At 40.9% G+C, this 19571-nt stretch overlaps 1 protein-coding gene across 23 annotated transcripts in view; it reads right to left on the bottom strand.

Annotated features, from left to right (window-relative positions):
* The window catches only part of LOC136831518 (membrane-associated guanylate kinase, WW and PDZ domain-containing protein 1-like), a 266401-nt gene that overhangs the window by 51496 nt on the left and 195334 nt on the right, over nt 1-19571 (bottom strand). For 11 of the 23 annotated variants that reach the window (XM_067092239.1, XM_067092145.1, XM_067092128.1 and 8 more), the window contains 5 exons: nt 19063-19426; nt 17162-17376; nt 16828-17001; nt 15277-16167; nt 14604-14801 (listed from right to left, as the gene is read on the bottom strand). In XM_067092239.1, coding sequence (XP_066948340.1) covers nt 14604-14801; nt 15277-16167; nt 16828-17001; nt 17162-17376; nt 19063-19426 — 1842 coding nt within the window. The remainder of the gene's footprint in view (nt 1-14603; nt 14802-15276; nt 16168-16827; nt 17002-17161; nt 17377-19062; nt 19427-19571) is intronic. The other 12 variants (XM_067092250.1, XM_067092243.1, XM_067092140.1 and 9 more) reach the window with 3 other exon arrangements.

Here is a 19571-nt window from a genome sequence, read left to right as displayed (position 1 = left end):
ACGTGAGGAAACCCTTGTTAGGATTTATAGGTGTCGTACCACTGTCAGTTATTCTCTTCATGGCCTTGGCCTCGTCCTTGAACTGGCTGTGATATGCAGCTTCGTCATACAATATGATGTTTTTTGGTGAGGTAGGCATTGTCACTAGTGTGCTGACATACACATCCAACTGTTTTCGTATCCAACATTCTATTAGATTGATGTTGTATCTGTTATTAGTTAGGAGCTGCCTAACACAATCAAGCTCTGCATGAGTAGCTTTCCATGTGGAAATGTGTGTAATTATACATCTCACATACGCGGCTACCACAGAACATTTGTAAGTGTCATGATACTTTAAGGTTAGTTACTATGCACCTTGCTGGTGTAAAAAGATGTATACAGTATAATTCATATATATATAATTTTAATGAGAACATTCCAAATTCCTCATAAAACAAGATTTGCTTATATTGGAAACTGTTGCCTCATACAAAACAAGCAAGGTAAGTACTGCAAAAAATGTTATGTCTTTATTATTATTATTATTATTATTCTAAAAATGAAGCCTATCCATATGGAACAAGCCCATGGTAATGGGAAATACAGAAAGACCTCAGTTATTAGAAAAACATAAATTAACAAATTTAAGTAAAAAATGTAAGTAAAATATTAAAATACAAGTCGCACTGTATTAGGGTGACAATGTATTGCATCTTCGCTTGAACTTCGGAAGTTCCAATTGCATGCCATCCTCTGGAATGGCTGTTCCACAATCCAATGGTGTGAGGGATAAAGGGCCTCCAGAACTGAGAAGTTTGACAGTGAGGCACATTTACTACATATTGGTGCTGCTGTTCAGCGAATCTGGTTGCAAAGGATCTCCATTAAAATAAAAACTTATAAAAAGGGACAAACAAGAGACCATCCTTCGATGATCCAAGTCATAACTGCTAATATTAGGAAACAGAAATGTACCACCACGAACCACTCTACTGAAAAAGAGATAAATCTCTGGCAGAAGCAGACATCCACACCTAAGAACACTTCTAGTAAAGGAAGGACAAATGACCTAAAACAGTTTGCACTGATTTTATCAGTTATAAATATATGAGGCCTTACGAAAAATGCCATTTATGTATACTTACAAGTAACTACATGGCTATTAATTTCACTTTACTATGGCAATTAAAAATTTGAAATTTGCAGCAACGCACTATTGTTTAAATGCAGGTAAGTAGGTCCTGCCCACTTTTGGGGAAGAATAGGTATAACAGTTCTTAAGAGCTCAATTTGTTTGTGCCCTATGTCCATGAGAGGGGAGGTGGGAGGGCTTTGATCATGTAGTTACTTGGTAGGGAGGTGGGAGAGCTTTGATCATGTAGTTACTTGGTAAGTATATATAGAACTTTATTTTATCATAAAAAGGTAATTTTTATATGAGTAACTTACTAAGTAATTACACAGCTGAATCCCACATTGACAGGAGGTGGGATGCATGGACATGTTCTATCCAAAAACACTCAGTTAAGATAGCTAGCATTGGTGTAATGCTTGATGTAACCTTCCCTGGTGAGAGAGCTGCAGCAGGAAGATACTGCCTCTAGTTGGCACTCATCTCAACCTGTAGTGACGCGGCAGTAAAGCTGAGAGTCGTCTCTACTTCAGTGGGAGATCCTTGCAGTCGAGGAGTACTCCAAAGACTGACAAGGTCTTGCAAAATGAATGCCTTTGCCCTGGGTGCAGTACAATGAATACAACCAGAAATTTGTTACCACACAATATTAAAAATAAAACCACCACCCAACCATCAAAAAACGACAAGTGGTGGGTACTCCTGGTACAGGGTACCACCAGGCTTCCCAAAACTCGGCATCCTTTAACAAGGCAAGGAGATAGAGGATTGGAAGGGATACCTCCTATCCTTCTTCCCCAATACCATGCCAGCCATGGCCAATGGACCTAACGTACTGCAAATATTGTAGACTGTCTCCACATCTTGCAAATAATGGGAGTGAAACACTGATTTTGACTTCCAGTAAGTTGATTGGAGAATCAAGGAGAGTGACAAGTTCTTAAAAACCAATGAAGTGGTGACTGCTCTACTCTCATAAGCTTTGACTTTAAAAACAGGAAGATCTTGAATCTTAGAAGGTGAGTCAGAAATAGCACTTTTTAAAAAGAAAGCCAAGGTGTTCTTAGATAACGGTCGTGAGGGGTTCTTCACTGAACACCACAGATTCTGAGAAGGACCTCTAATCCCTTTGGTCCTATCCAAGTAGTACTTAAGTGCTCTAACTGGGCAAAGAGCTCTCCCCTGGTCTCCTGGCCCAAGGATATTTAACAAACTCTTGATCGTGAACAAACGAGGACAGGGCTCGGATGGGGTTTCGTTCTTTGCCAGGAATCCAAGCGTGAATGAGCAGACTGCATCTCCCTGCGAAAAACCCACTAGCTTACTAAAGGCATGTAATTCTCTGATCCTCTTTGCCATAGCTAAAGCAACTAAAAAGAGAGTCTTCTTGGTTAAATTTCTCAGCGATAAGGAGTGAAGGGGCTCAAATGGAGGGCCAGAGAGCCATTTGAGGATGACACCTAGCTTCCAGACGGCTGACGTAGACTTCTCTTGCTTGGAAGTGTCTGGGGACCTAATTAGATCACTTATGTCTTGATTAGCTGACAAATTGAGACCTCTATGTCTAAACACAGAGCTTAGCATAAACCTATAACCTTTGATTGTAGAGGTGGCCAAGCCTTGAAAAGACCACAGGCATATTAAAAAAACAGCAATCTGTGCTACAGAGGTTTTAGAGGACGTTACGCAATGTCTTCTGCACCAGTCACGAAAGACTGTCCACTTTGCCTAGTAGACATTGGCGGAAGACTGCTGGCCCAAGGATATTTAACAAACTCTTGATCTTGAATGAATGAGGCCAGGGCTCGGATGGGGTTTCGTTCTTTGCCAGGAATCCAAGCGTGAATGGGCAGACTGCATCTCCCTGCGAAAAACCCACTAGCTTACTGAAGGCATGTAATTCTCTGATCCTCTTTGCTGTAGCTAAAGCAAATAAAAAGAGAGTCTTCCTGGTTAAATTTCTCAGCGATAAGGAGTGAAGGGGCTCAAATGGAGGGCCAGAGAGCCATTTGAGGATGACATCTAGCTTCCAGACGGCTGACGTAGACTTCTCTTGCTTGGAAGTGTCTGGGGACTTAATTAGATCACTCATGTCTTGATTAGCAGACAAATTGAGACCTCTATGTCTAAACACAGAGCTTAGCATAAACCTATAACCTTTGATTGTAGAGGTGGCCAAGCCTTGAGAGGACCACAGGCATATTAAAAAAAACAGCAATCTGTGCTACAGAGGTTTTAGAGGACGTTACGCAATGTCTTCTGCACCAGTCACGAAAGACTGTCCACATCGCCTGGTAGACATTGGCGGAAGACTGACGTCTGCACTTGGCGACTGCTTCTGCAGTTTTTCTTGAAAAGCCCTTCGCTCTGACAAGCTCCCTGACAGTCTGAAGCCTGTCAGAGCGAGAGTGGGTAAGCCTAGATGGAAGCAATGGAAGTGAGGCTGCTTTAGAAGGCTTCTCTTCTGAGGTAGAAGTCTGGGGAAATCTGTTAGAAGACTGAGAAGGTCCGGGAATCACTCCTGTGGCCAAAATGGAGCAACAAGTGTCATGGATGTGTTGGTGTAGGCCATGAACTTGTTTAAGACTTCTCTCACCATGCTGAACAGTGGGAAGGAGTAGACATCCAAGTCCGACCAGTCCTGGAGCATGGCATCTGTTGCCCATGCCCGAGGGTCCAGGACTGGAGAACAGTAGACAGAGAGACGATGGTTTCTTGATGTTGCAAACAGGTCTACTGACGGCTTTCCCCACCGTGTCCACAGGTCATGCACACTTGTGGATTCAGTGTCCATTCCGTCGGTAGGACCTCTTTGCCGCGACTTATCTGGTCCACAAGAATGTTTAACTTTCCATGGATGAAGCACGTTATTATCCTGGTGTGGTTGTTCTCTGCCCAGAGAAGAAGATCCTTGGCTGCTTTGTAAAGAGAGAAGGAATGAGCCCCTCCCTGATTTTTTATGTAGGCCAATGCAGTTTTGTTGTCTGAATGGACTGTGACTGTCTTGCTGCATGTCATCGCAAAATATTGAAGGGCCAAGTGAATTGCCTTCAGTTCCCTCACATTGATATGTAGTCTCTTTTCTTCTAATGACCACGTCCCAGAAATCTCCATGTTGTTTAAAAAAGACCCCCAACCCAGATCTGACGCATCTGAGTACAACGTTAGGTCGGGGCTCAGCAGGTGCAATGACTTTCCTACTAAGAACCTCTCCTCTGCAAGCTACCACTGAAGATCCTCCTTGATGTTGGGAGTAAAGTGGAAAATGAAGGAGTCTGGGGGAATTTTCCTCCGCCAACTGGCCTTTAGGAAGAATTGCAGGACTCTTGTGTGTAACCTTCCTAAAGGCACGAACATCTCGATGGACGAGAGAGTGCCCAGCAGACTCATCAACTCGTTGGCTGTGCACAACAGGCAAGATATGAAGCTCCTTACTTTCTTCAGGCTTCAGGCAGTCTTGAATCTTTTTGTGGGATGGAAAAGCCCGAAAAGTCAAAGCATCGATCCTCATCCCCAAATAGAGAATAGATTGTGTTGGAGCAAATTGGGACTTCTGAAAATTGATTGACAGACCCAACTCTTGGGCCAGCAGAAGAGTCTTTTGAAGGTCCTCCGTGCATCCTGTCCTCGATGGGGAATGTAGTTGCCAATTGTCTAGATACAGACAGACGTTGATCCCCATGAGATGGAGTCATCTTGCTACAGGGGCGAGAACACAGGTGAATACTTGCAGAGTTGTAGAGAGCCCTGAACTGAAGGACCCTGCCCTGGAATACGAACTGTAGATACTCCCTGGAGTCCGGATGTACTGGGACATGGAAGCAGATGTCCTCCATGTCGATCGTTACCATCCAGTTTCCCTGATGAATGGCTGACAGGACTGAACAGTTCGTTTCCATTTTGAACTTTATGGTCTGCACAAAAAGTTCAAAGCACTGACGTCAAGGACAGGTCTTCAACCTCCCGACGCCTTGGGGATGAACAGACAGTTGTAAAAACCCTCTGTGCTTACGTCTTCGACCACCTCCACAGCTCTTTTCCTGAGTAGAGACGATACTTCTTCCTTCAGGGCTAAAAACCTCTCTGAGCCTTCCGAGTAGGCTGTTAAGCTGGTGGGTGAGGATGTCAAAGGAGGTTTTTCCCTGAATGGGATAGCATAGCCCTCTTGTAGGACTTTCACTACGCAGAAATGGAGAAATGTGAGAGGCTGGTTTGGAGGACAACTTCTTGGTTGGCCGGACCGATTGCAGACTTGAGCATGGGTGGGGCTGAAATTTGGCTCTTCTGCTTCAAAAGGGCTGCTGTTGCAATGGGGAGACAGTTCTTGTGCTGAATGAGACTGAAGTGCCACGGGTTGGTTCCTTGGCATTAAAAGGTCCTGTGTCGACATCTGTAAGTCCGACAACCTGCTCTACTGTAGCTCTCGGGAATAAAGCTGCCCGATCCAGGGATGCAAACAGGAGAGTTGATCTCTGAGAGGGAGCACTGAACACCTTTAGTGGTAAAGGTGCACCACAGTTCCCTTTTCTTAGGGACTCCCATGGGGAATAAGGTAGCCAGCTCCTGGGAGCCATCCCTAATTGCCTTATCCGCGCATTGTACTCCCAACCAATCTGCAGCAGAGTTCTCTTGAAGTGCATTACAGTCTTCTATTTTCTTGGCTAACGTTCTGACTGTCCAGTCCAAGAAGCTGAATACTTAAAAGACTTTAAAGACGTCTCTCACAAAATGGTCCAGCTCCGAGGACGTGAACATGATCTTAGCGGCGTTAAAAGCCGATCTCCATGTTGAGTCCACAAGGCTGGAGAAGTCCCCTTGGAGGAGGCAGAAACTCCCAGAGAAGGAGCTTCCCCAATGGAGTATGACAAGTACTTCCTTGGAGACAGGCAGGAGGGAGGTGTACTGAAAACTGCCTTACCAAGCTCACTCCCTCTTTTCCGCTAACCAACTATCAACATCCGCTAAAGCTTCCTATAGGATGAGGAGAGGACCATCTTTGATGGTCTGCAGGCCTCTACCAGCTGTCTAATCATGAAGGCCGAACCAGGTGACGATGGGGCCATTGGAAAAAAGAAAGTTGGATAGTAGAAGTACTTCAAGAGCGCTGCATACGCTGTTGTAGGATGTTCTTGACTGATGGCTTCTTCATCTGTTTCTTCATTAGATGAAATGGGAGGAGCTAAATCTGCCTGATCCTATGTAGCAGAAGGTTGCTTCTGTAAAAGGCCGAGGATGCTATTCAATTGCCACTGGATAGGTTCCAGTGAAGGATCTGTGATGGCAGGGGTTGGCGCCGAATGCTTGGCTACTGGCGCTGAGCGTACCAAAGGCATAAATTCTAACACATGGCACTCAGAAACTGGGCATATGGACAATGGGTGCCGCTCGGAAGTTGGGCGCTCGGACACTGAGTGCTCATAACCTGATTGCTCAGACACTGGGTGATCTGACACTATACATTCGGATATTGGGCGTTTGGGCACTGTGGACTTAGAACTTGGGTGCTTGGAAGATGGGCACTTGGACATTATACATTTGGAAACTGGGCACTCGCCGCTGGGCGCTCAGACAACTTGGATGAGGAATGCCGCATCAGACTGGCTCTCCGTCACCGAAGTCTCATGCACAACTCGCTCGGGACTGGAAGATGGGTACTTGAACAATAGGCACTTCGACAAGAACATTTGGACACTGTATGTTCAGACACTGGGTGCTCAAATAACTTAGATGAGGAATGCTGCATCAAATACTGGCTCTCTGTCACCAAAGTATCATACACAACCCGCTTGGGACTAACCTAAAATTTTCAGGAGGGAAGAGGACTATGCTCTTGTTCCCTAGGAAGCTTAAAGGGAAGCGGAGAAGCGTGCTCAGTGGAAGGAGTATGCCTTTTCACTGAATGACAGAACATGAACATCCGTATGGCTGCCAAGTCCTGGGTTTGATCAACAGGCTCGGTTAAGGGGGCAACTAGCCAGGGGCAAACCCCACCAACCTCCCTTAGACTTACGGTTTGCCTCCTCCCAGGTTTGGGGGGGTTTGACTTTGACTTCTGTCTAGGTGCATTGGTGGGACGAGTAGTCACCTCCTCCACTGACACTGCACTTGCACCAACACTAATTACACTTACCAGGTCCATATGGGCCTTAACCGAAGACCTGATTTGGGCTACAGTGTTAACAAGCAGACCAAAATTTTGGTCAATTCTAGCTTCTAAGCTGGCGATGGCATCAGGTTTGGAAGAATGGGAGCCAGGTAGCAGTTTGAAGAAAAGTCGGAAGGCTGGTGATAGGGGAGAAAGCAGTCACAGGTGTAGAAGGCGCAAGTTGAACAGCAATAACCGATTTCTGAGTGGAAACCTGACCAGCTAAACCTCTAGCTTTGGCTTTAGCAGCTGCCTTTCTCTGTATGTCTTTCTGGAGTTTATCTAAATGCTTATCAAAAACTTTCCATTTACCCTGATCAAAGTCTTTGCATTTGTCACGTTTAAGTTCAAACGAGCAAATTTGCCCTCTACAATGGCAAGTCATACTTAGCAGAAGTAAGTCTAGTATTAGAGCCTTTGCTGCAATACCTAATACCAGACAAGCTAGAGTCCAACATACTAAATCAAAATTAGTCACAATGGAACTAGCCAAGCTAATAAATATAAAGCAACCAACATGAATGAACACTTCACTAAAGGAAAGATGCAACCATCCAGCAAAATTCAAATCAGAGCTGCTCAATCAAATGTTGTTCAACTGACTGGCAGAAATGAATTGAGCTCTTGAGCACTGTTGCACCTATTCTTCCCCCAAAAGTGGGCAGGGTCTAGTTACCTACACTAAAACAATAGCGCATTGCTGCGAATTTCAAATTTTGAACTGCCGTTTAAGTGTAACTAATAGCTATGTAGTTACTTGGTAAGTTACTTATATAAAAATGCTGTACCTAACTTGCATGTGGCATTTGCTGAAACTTTCATTAGATGTTTCTCGAAAGTTAGAAGCGAGTCAAAAGTTACACCTAGAATAGTTAAATCTTCAGAATCATTCAGCAAAGTCCCATCCACCTGATGGGGAGGATAGGGTGGGAAATCTGTAAGAGATCTGCTAATCAATAGTGTTTTTGTTTTACTGGAGCTCAGCTTCATACCCCACCAACTACACCATTCACTGATCTGGTCCATGTCCCAAATGAGGCTGAGGGTAGCTTCATTTCTCATAAGTGAGACTTTACTACTCCCACAAGTGTTGCATCATCGGCATACTGAACAATCTTATTTTCCTGGCCAGCAGCCATATCACTTGTATACACTAAATCTCACCTCCGGTGGCAGAGTTTTGACACAAATCATGTAATAAAAGAAGTGTCTAATCAATTTTCAACTTCCATTTTCAATATCTTGAAAAGAGTTTAATTTGATGCAGAGATCATCCACACCAAACTTATCTGTGCAAAACTATTGAAATATAGTAAGAAGTTTCATACTAATCATGGCCTCCATGTTGATAATAGGGGCCAACTTGAAATTTCAAGGACATACAATACTTTAATTTTACATATATCCTAAACATCATATGTCCGTTGTTGGTAGTAGAACTGGCATGAAAACAGTAATCACTGAAAGGTGTTTGGAAAATAGCTGCCATAGGTGACAAAATGAAAATACATGTTGGGTCCGTACTCAATGTATCTAGAATACTTTTGGCTAGAAGTGTACCAAATTTGGTGCTTTTATCACAAAATGCACATCTGTCCTGCTTGAATATGGCCGCCTATCAGTAAAGTATACGGTAGCCTAAGTAATGCTTGAATGGCACATTTAACTCCAATGTCGATAAAGACAAACACCAAATTCACCATATGGAATATAATGCTGACAGATATGTCTAAATGGACAAATGCTATCACATTCCTGAGCTTTTAACTGTTATGAAAAGAATGAAAATTATTATTATTATTATTCAGCAGATGAAACCTATTCATATGGAAAAAGCCCAAAGGGGCCACTGACTTGAAATTCAAGCTTCCAAAGAATATGGTGTTCATTAGGAAGAAGAGGAAGTAAAGGGAAATACAGACAGAAGAGATCCCACTTTTAACAAAAGGAAAAAAATTAATATATACATCAATAGACAAAAATTTATTAAAATGCAAGGAATAGTATTAGGGTAGTAATGCACTGCATTTTTATTTGAACTTCTGAAGTTCCAACTGCACGACATCCTCTGGGAGGCTGTTCCACAGTCCAATAGTGTGAGGAATACAGGACCTCTAGAACTGAGAAGTTCAACAGCGAGGCACACTTAGTGCATATTGGTGCTGCTGTTCAGCGAATCTGGTTGCTCTCGGCAGGCAAAGGGGATCAGGGATCAATTGTGAATGAGAAAGATCTCTGTTGAAATACACCTTATGAAAAAGTGACAAGGGACCATCCACTGATGATCTAAGTCATAACTGCTACTATTAGGAAACAGAAACCTACCACCATGAACCACTCTAAGAGATAAATCTCTGGCAGAAGCAGACACCCACACTGGAGAACAGTATTCCAGTTAAGGAAGAACAAATGACCTAAAACAAGTAGCACTGATTTTATCAGTTATATGAGGCCTTGAACAATATGTAGCTTTCATGTGGCATTGCTGAAACTTTCATTAGATGTTTCTCAAAAGTTAGATGAGTCAAAAGTTACACCTAGAATAGTTAAAGCTTCAGACCCCTTCAGCAAAGTTCCATCACTGAAGTGTACGAGATCTACTAATCAATGCTGTTTTCGTTTCACTCAGGTCCATCCCGACTGAGGCTGCAGGCTGCTTCATTTCTCGTAAGTGGAAACTTTACTAAACCCACAAGTGTTGCATCATCAGCATACTGAACAACCTTGTTTTCCAGGCCAACAACTGTATCACTTGTATACACTAAAAATAACAGTGGACCAAGAACACTGCCCTATGGAACTCCAAACAAAATAGGTCTTGGTACACTAAAGATCCCGTCCACAGCAATTTACTGCTGCCTACCTTTAAGAAAATCTTGAAGTAATCCTAAAACATATCCACCCACTCCAGGGTTCTGAAGTTTATATATAAATAAGTGTCTTGTGATTTACTGAATAGAAAGCAGGACTAAAATTTATTTGAATTACTCTGCATTTAAAATCCTTATGAAGGTTCCCTTGCAAGTGGCATATCAAGGCTAAAAGAGCATTGCAGGTCTAACTACTTCCTGTATGCATATTGCCTATCAGCAAATACAGTAAACCCCCCATATTCCTGGGGGATGCGTACCGCAACCCCCCGCAAATAGCCAAAATCCGCGAATACTTAAAACCCCTCTAAAACCACTTAGAACTGCCTATTTGATAGTTTAAACACAAGAAAAAATCTCTAAAAATGTTTATACCTGAGTATTTTACTAGTTTTATCACAAAAAGTGCATTTAGACATGAAAATGATAAGAAAATACAGTAATTAGTGAATATTTCTCAGTGAAAAATACTGCGAATGGGCGAATTTTCCGCGAATAATGGGTAGATACGTTCCACTAAGAAATCTGTGAATACGTGAGTCTGCGAATCATGAGAATGCGAATATGGGGGGTTTACTGTAATCCTTTAAATTCCACATACTTATATAGTCACAAAAAAAAACTCCTCTATATTACTGTAATATGCGTTAGGACTTTTCTTGCGATTTCCGCCGAAATTTATCGTTCGTCTCTGGCAGCCTGTATTGTCTCGCTGTTACCTGAGTTTCTAATGCACTTCAGTGATACTCAAGCTATCACAAAGGTCGGCTGTCATTGTATGCCATTCACGCTTTACGTCAAAAATACATTTGGCGCTCTTGCGCTAAGCTAATGAATTATGGCTAAAACTTCCTTATCCTTGGTTAAGAAAGCAGAAATTGTGACCCTATGGAAAACTGGCAAGTCAATGTCAGCTATTGCAAGAGAGCTGGGAATCTCTAAAAGCACCGTCTCATTGTGGTGCAACCGCTCCAAGACAGGAGACCTTGATTCATCACTGAAGCGGAAGAAAGGCTCAGGAGGCCACGAAAAACTACAAAAAAGAACGGATAACATTTTAAAATTGTTATGGAACATCCATCAATGCCAGCCAAAATTTTGAAGTCTCAAAACCCTGATCTGCTTAGGAACGATATCTGACTAACATCGATTGCAGAAAGACCTTGGTCTCCCATGTCGTGTTGCAGCAAAGAAGCCACTCCTCACTAAGCCTATGAAAAAAAAAAAGGATGGCTTTTTGCAGAAAATATTTGAAGTGGACTGAAAAGGATAGTTTTTTAGCGATGAATCTAACTTCCACATTATTCATAATTAAGGATCTAACCGCTATGCATCAAAATACACAGTCAAGACTGTGAAACATCCAGCTTATGTGATGGTAATGTTTCAATATGGGGGTACTAGCACGACAATGAATGGAGAGATTTATGAAAATGTCTTGGAAAATGAATTAGTCCCTTACAAGGAACTTTTGGGCATGATTTATGCAAGATGGAGCACCTTGCCACCCGATTTCACAAGGTCACAAACCTTCTTAAGGAATTTAATATTCAGAAATTGGACTGGCCAGGCAATTCACCAGATTTAAACCCAATTGAAAATTGCTGGGCATACATGAAACGGAAACTGAAGGCACTAGCAGATGAGAAAACGTCCCTCCCAAATTGAAGGATGCCATCCGTAAGTTTTGGTTTGAAGACATGGATGCACAATATTTCAAAGATTTAGCACATTCAATGCCAAGAAGGTTAAAAGCTGTACTTAAAAAATAATGGAGAAATGTCTAAGTATTGAAAAAATATAAGTGAACTAAAATTTTCCCTTTTATTTTCCTTTTTTATATCATTGCTATGATTTGTTTACAAATGTAGTGGGCGTTCGTTTTTTTTTTTTGCCGACTGTATAATGGTTTAAAAATAAGTTTTTCAGCAACTTGGGAGATCACAGGGAGAATAGAGATTGGACTGTAGTTACTGCAGTCTGCAGATATGCCACTATTTTGAACAGGCACTGTAATACTAAGCTTGCGCTCATCCACAAAGATACTACGTCAACATAAAAACCTACAAAATCTAGTAATCTTGGGAGACAACACACTAGAAAATTTTTCAAACAACAAAGAGAAGAAACCATTAGCTATCAAGATTATCCAGAGTTTTCTTACCATCCCTGAAGCAAAATGCAAATTTTGTTAGACTAAGTTCAGGATGACAAGTATCAGGGAGAGGGACATCCTCAGCTGATTGCTTAGCTTCAAATGCTCGATGAAGCAGTTCAGTCTTTTCCTTAGGGCAAGTAACCAAACTACCATCATCTGTTAGTAGTGGTGGAATGGAAGACAAGCCCAACCCAAAGACAGATGATGCCAATTTGGTCCACTTCAGATGAGGCTGAGTAATTCTTTCAAGTTTCCTCTTCAAGGAATTATTGTAATTTTTCTCGGCTGTACGGTCAAGTTCTATTTGCAGCATGAAAGACTCAGCAAAAATGGTTTAATTTTCATTTGAATGATTTTGTCTCCATGCATTGAATTTGGTCTGTTTGTCATGGTAGGCTCGTCTACATGTATCATCACACCATGGCTGGTCATTTGTCCTAAATTTGATGACGTTTCTAAGGATAGATCTTATTAAAACAACCATCAGCATTTCATTTAACTTTTTCCTGGGATCAGGATCTAATATAGCAACTGAAATATTAAATGCCTGACAAGCTTCAATAATGCAATCCCAATTGGCTCTGGATTTTAGCCAGACCATTTTTCCAATGGTGGAATTAGGAATAGTATACTGCTTGACAGATATGGCCATCTCAATGGTGCAATGATCAGAAGTGCCTATATATTCACAGATCTTGGACTTCACAATAGCTGGGACATCTATGAATATGGGGTTTAATCTATTACCATAAATGTGCATGGGTTCCTCGATTAGCTGGACAAAATCAGAGGATACACAGAACTCAAGATGTGCGGAATTTGAATTTAGCCACTCACTGTACAGTACTTGGCATTACAGTCTCCACAAAAAACGAATGAAGCTTTTGAATCCTGTGACTGAGCTATACTAATCCTTTCCAAAAGACAGTCATATATAGAATCATCGATATTTGGATCACATAAACATTGTAGAACTTACTGAAAATTTTAAAACAAAGAACTTCATGGCAACTACACTCCAAATTTTTCCGATGAAAAATAGGCTGTCTGGACTTAGTGTATACAGACATACCTTGTAGATGTGGGATGTTACAACGATACATAAGATCAGGGCCATCAAACCCCAAGATTAAAAACTCAACCTTCACTTATTCCTACTTAAAAGAGTCATATAAAAGCATTAAATCTTAGTTATGGGCACAACCCTGGAGATCAAGAATATTTGACCTTAAGCTCCAAATATATGAGTAAAGTGCTTTGCAATTTTTTTTACTGTAATGAGTAACAGCCCCAGGGTTCAGCTCAATGTCACCCAAAAGAATTAAAATTAAAACCATAAAATAAGTATCAAAGCTAATAGACTCATAACAACAGTAACAATGTAAAAATCAACAGAACATTAAACAACAATAAAGTACCATCAACAACAACAGTATTTACATTACAGTATTTACAAAAAATTCTGTTGAGAGTATAAATACATGTCACCATGTCATTGAAAAAAAAAAAAAAAAAAAAAAAAACCCGTAAGCAACTGGTTGACAAGGTGGGGCAGGCACACCTTGTAAGGCAAAAGAAATCCACCAGGTTTGCCACAACAATTGGGGAGGACGGTCAGGATGGATTTAGAAATAAAACACTCGAAACTACAGGAAAGTGAACGAAATAGAGGATAAATGCCTGATTGTACCCTCAGGCAAAGGAACTTAAACCCAAGACCATGGAAGACAATGGTACAATGGCTATGGCACAGTCCTAGGTTGAAGAACAAGGTTTGTATTCAGAGTAGCAGTGATAAATTGAGAAATCCTATTATTGGTTTTTATAAACACATGAACTCAAGTTTTCACTGCTTCTAAAAACCTCATCCTTATTATAACATTGTATTGACATGCAAAGTTATCTGGCAAAAATATGTTAATCTAAAAGAATAACACTGAGATAATCTTTCAGACTACAGATGCAGGCTAAATCATTCATAAAATAGAAAACCGATAAAAGTTTTTCCTCAACCTGCATCAAAATTCTGACTTTTTACATTAATCCAGGGAAAAAGAAAAATATTTTAATGCACACACACACACTGGAAGTTATAAGTAAATCTTACTGAATAAAATAAAATACTTGTTTCCTTCACTAACACAAAGTTTACTATGCTCAAGTACTTTCCTAAGCTAACAATGACAGTTTGCCTCCATGATTAACAAAGAGTATTCCATAAATAACTCCTTTTGCCAAACAATATGCAATTTTCTAAAAAGTTCTTAAATATATCTGGTAGCAAAGAAAATATAAGTATATGAAAAACTTAATTACCTGTGCGTAGCTTTCCATCTTGCCAAGCTGGTCCATTGGGAACAACACTTTTGATTTGCAAAAATTCCTCTTCATTGTCATCACCACCAACTATTGTGAATCCCAACCCTCTTGAAGACTTGACTAAACTAGTTCTTATGAATTCTCCTTGTAACTCAGCAGGGTTACGCGTAAATACTACACTCTGCCCAGATCGGTCTGTAAAAGAATACTAGTCAGACACTTGTACAAAGGTGCTTCACACATTTTAGTATTTAGAATGTGGCATTACAGAATAATAAAAATGATTAATTTGAGAGATATATTGCTTTATGGGCCATAATCAGACAAAAAAAAAATTTTTTTTCAAATATAAAATTATACATGTTGCTGGTTACCTATCATGTTAGTACAAAACAAATTTAAACAGACCCACTCCTTATTTTTCGTTATTCTGTTTGCACATCCTGTTAGTGTGTTAATATCATTAGTAAGCTTAACATATTTCCACACATCAGGTACCTTTGGAAAACAAATGGATCTGGCCCCACATCCTTCAGCATACCAGCTTTACAGACATACAGAACAAATTTTAGTTTTCATTCTCGAAAAGGGGTTAAAATGCCATAGCCAGCGCAGCAGAACATTCATCGTTAACATAAGCAACAAGCCGCCAACACTATCTGTAGAATACCTTTCCGTCTCAAGCTGACTGCTGAAACTATAGGATCCTCGCATGGATGGTAGAGAGGGGAAGATGATGGGGTAAGGGTGGCATAAGGATAATAACTAGAATGTGATCTTTGGTGAACTGGGGGATATGATAAGTCTGAACTGCTGGGTAATGTTGAAGAGAAAAACCTAGAGAGAGGGTATGAATGAGGAGAAGGGAATTGAGGTGTGCCAGGAAAAATTGGGGACGCTGAATATCCAAACAGATTATTAGGAGAACTAGATCGTTCAACATTGCTGGGGCATGGCTTAGAACTACTAGCTTTGGGGCTACTGTAAGGTCTACCAACAAACGAGGCCGGTGGAGGACCTTTTGGAGATGAGGATGCCTGTGGCATCCTTGGATGTAAGGGATTTGAAGCAATATCCTGATAACTGGGAAAGTGTGGTTTAGCAAAGTTGGGAACTATAGTCTGATTGAGAGTGGGATTTTTCACTTCTTGGCTACTGAAAGATTGACTAAGATTAGGTTTTTGATTTTTGAAAGTATTACTAAGTTTTCCACCTGTGGCTTGATCAAGGTATGTATTATTATGGGATAAAGCCAAATTACTGGGCTTAATAACCCGAGAATCTTGTGAAAGATTGACAGCTTTGTGAGGTGTACCACTAGCTATGTGTATAGGATCCATGGGATATGATATTGTTAAATTTTGCCTACTAGTAAGATTGGAGTGTTTAGGTGAAACATCAGAATGTTTGTAATTAGGAGAGAGTGAGCGGGGCCGAGGGAGGGAATTCTTGTCCATACGGTTGTGAACCCGAATGTACGTTTGCTGCTCTTGCACCTGCAGCTTTGACTCTTTGCCTTCTGATGCCAAGCACGGTAAACAGGGCAGGTACAGCATGAGCCCTAGAACAACCCAGAGACAATCCACTTATAAAAAAGTAGCAAGCAAGTCAAACGGTTTAGCAGTACAAAACCAATTATTGCTTCAAGTCATGAACATCACTTGCTTGCAAATCTGCTGACATGAAATCATTCTATTCATGACAAATACAAGATAGGACAATAATCTAATCAGCAACAGATGAGCATCAAAACAAAAAACAAACAAAAAATGCAAAACAAACGGAGGAAAGAGAAAATAGCAAAGCTTAACTTGTCTCTGGACTGCTAAGACAGAGACTTTATTAGGCAAAACTACCAGTTGCATGCAAGACATGTCCCCTCTTATGCCAGAAAATTAGAGAGTTAGAATCCCTATTACAAATGTGCTAAGTGACACTACAGACTAGAAAAGATTCATTAATGTACTCTTGGAGATATTATGACTAAACTAATCATTAACATCATCAATGGGTATGGCTCAAGAGGGGCCATGCCTGCATTGTCTAGGAGATAGCTAGGTTCATCAAAGGCAAGGTGTTCACTCAAATTTTCTCCTTGATCAGGAAAACTATAATCAACACACTCTATAGCAAAATTAAAAGCAAAAACTAGTAGTCATCTCATCCTAACCACACTGCCTTTTCTGAACACTGGCAAGAGTGATGGAGCTTGCTTAGGTACCTGTGTGGGAAGACTTTAGATCACACTCACTGTTTGCGCGTTTGTGACCATTACTGGAAGGGGGCTGAGAGCTTTCATGAGCATTTGTGGGTGGTGCTCCACTAATATCGCTAGCTGACTTCTTCTGTCGAGGAAAGGTGTTGTTGCCACCCTCACTTGGACTACTTCCTCCACCTAAAAGACCATATGATGTGAAAGCATGAGAGATTCTGACTAAATAATTGAAACAGCAAAAACAATTACATCACGTCCTCTGAAGGAAACATATTGTTTTGGTACAAATACAGTCATTTATTATATCCATCTTTCTTGGATCAATACATATATAATTTACCTTGAGCAGGGGTAACTGGCTGCTTTTTTGCAACAGTCACAGGGTTTTCATATTGTGTTTTTCGATTCACATGGTCAATATAATAAGTACCGTACTGAGGATCATCTATACGCTCCCAACCATATGGCAACTCGTCTTCTGCACATTCTTCAGCATTTCGCTTCTGAACTCTGGCTAGTCTAGGATCCAACCAAGAAGAAGTACCAGCCACATGACTGTAAATAAAATAATTAAAATTATGAAGTGAGACTGCAGCCAATAATTAAAAGGAACATAATTACACTATACCAAACAGTGAAGACTGATTCTAAATATACTGTACAAGAAAGAAATCTTAAACTCTTTGACATACTGGTGAAAGACTGAAAGACTACCATATATTCCCCTATCCAACTTGTGACACCATCAAGATTACAAAAAAAAAAAAAATTTCTTTCCAGTAAACGATATATCTAACATTAATCTTGCCTATCTTTTACACTTAAGCTCAACAAACCCATATCAAATAACTGGAAGAGGCAGAAAATTGATCCTATAGGGAATGACTAAATTGGTATAATATAGCTAGCTGTGAAGTTGTCTTATTTCTTTGAACCTTATTATAAGTTACAAGAAGTTGCAGAACAGCTGACCCTTAGTTTGCCCTTAGTTTATCAAAAGTAGAACCGTCGCTGCATAGCCGATCCCAGTTGACCTAGATATCAACACACTAAAAGTTGTCAACATTTCGATCTCTACCATTCCTTTATCTGAGAAACAGATATTTAGATGGCACAGTCGAGAAGGGCAAAGATAAGAGGCTGAGTGTCACTCCCTTAAGCAGCTTAGCCCAACTAAGCTGCTTAAAACAAATATTCTAAAGGCAGATTGAGCTGGTTGAATTGTCTTTCCACAGGATACCTGGGGAGATACAAGCAGATGGTCGGAACACCTGGAAAATGACTACATCTTCAGCCCGGTCACCACATGGACCTGACACTGGGACCCCTACCCTTGGCAGTTGCCTTAAAAGGAGCTTGGACAGGGAGACCTTTGCAGTTAGCCAGAGCAGTCATATGCGTGAGAGGTGCTGAGAATCCCCTTTCCCCCCTACCCCACTGTCCACACCTGACTCCAGACTCGACTCCAATTCTACGGTCATCCTCGGAACAAACCATCCAAGTGATTAGTGTGCCGTGCCATTCGTGTGATTGTCCCTTGTCAGTATTCATCTGAGACCCGCTCCATTAAGGTAAAGTATGAGTGAAGACCTTTCAGTCATGACAGTTTTCCATTATGAGTGCCAGTGTTCCGCTTTGTCCTTGTGCCATTGCCAATGTTCTGTGTTCCAGTGTAAAGTGTCCATTCATTCCTTGAGTCCTTGGCACCATCAGTGCAGCCTCGATTCATTGTATGTGTTATATTTTCCTTTACTGGTGTGTAATATTTAACACTCTACTGCAGAGGGACTTTGCTGTGGACTCATCTTGGACTGTCCCTTGCCGTCATTCAAGACTCCAGTAGGAAGATCTTCAGGCGTTGCAAGGCTCCTAATAATTCATTTAACCATTTTCCTTTTGATTCTTTTCTGTAAACATAATTACTTAATTTAACCAAAGTGTTTATGTAACATTCCCTCATGAAGTAGAGCCCTAAACTCATTGAATCATCCCCATTTTTCTTTTCTTTTTATGATTTCCCTCAACGTAGTCAGATTTCCAAGGCCAAATTAAAGAAAGATCTGTTGCCGGCCTGTAAAGCATCTTACAAATCTAGAAATCCAGGGAAATACATAAAAACCTATAAAAATTATTTTCATCATTCATAAGTCTACTATACATAAAAAACTAAGCAAAAATACAACGTGACATTATAAATATTATGAGCTTCAACAGCTGAAGAGGAAAATATACAGTACTTACTCAATATAATATGGCTCTCCGTTTTCGGTATAGGCCTTTTCCCAGTTATATGGCAGAGGTCCTAGCTCTCCTGAAGTTGGAGAATCTGGGGGATGTAGCTGCATGCCTCCATCTTCTGCCACCATTGTTGAGTGCATGCCAGAGGGACTAAATTGGTCCCCCTGTGGATAAGGGTGGCGTGGAGATTCAGAAGGTGGTTCTGCAGTGGTAGTGTTAGCAGCCATGGCTTCTACATTGGAGCGGTTACGTCTTCGTTTGCCCTCTGAACTTGGATGAGCACCCGGTAGCACTCCACCTCCAACTGCTCCTCTGGTTAAGTGATCAGGTGGTAAAGATGGGGGTTTAGGGGTTCCGTAGTGGTTGCCTAGTGAAGCAATGTCAAACAAAAATAAAAGATGAGAACAATTTACACAAGCAGCAGAAAAATTACAAAAAACTGTGACATCTGTTAAAAAAATTTGATCCATCTAAAAATGTATCTTGTAATAAAATTTCACAATTTTTTTTCA

The sequence above is a fragment of the Macrobrachium rosenbergii genome, chromosome 4, assembly GCF_040412425.1.
Source record: "Macrobrachium rosenbergii isolate ZJJX-2024 chromosome 4, ASM4041242v1, whole genome shotgun sequence".
In the NCBI taxonomy this organism is placed as follows: Eukaryota; Metazoa; Arthropoda; class Malacostraca; order Decapoda; family Palaemonidae; genus Macrobrachium; species Macrobrachium rosenbergii.
The sequence above is the reverse complement of the archived record's forward strand: the minus strand, read 5'-3'. Positions and strand labels throughout refer to the sequence as shown.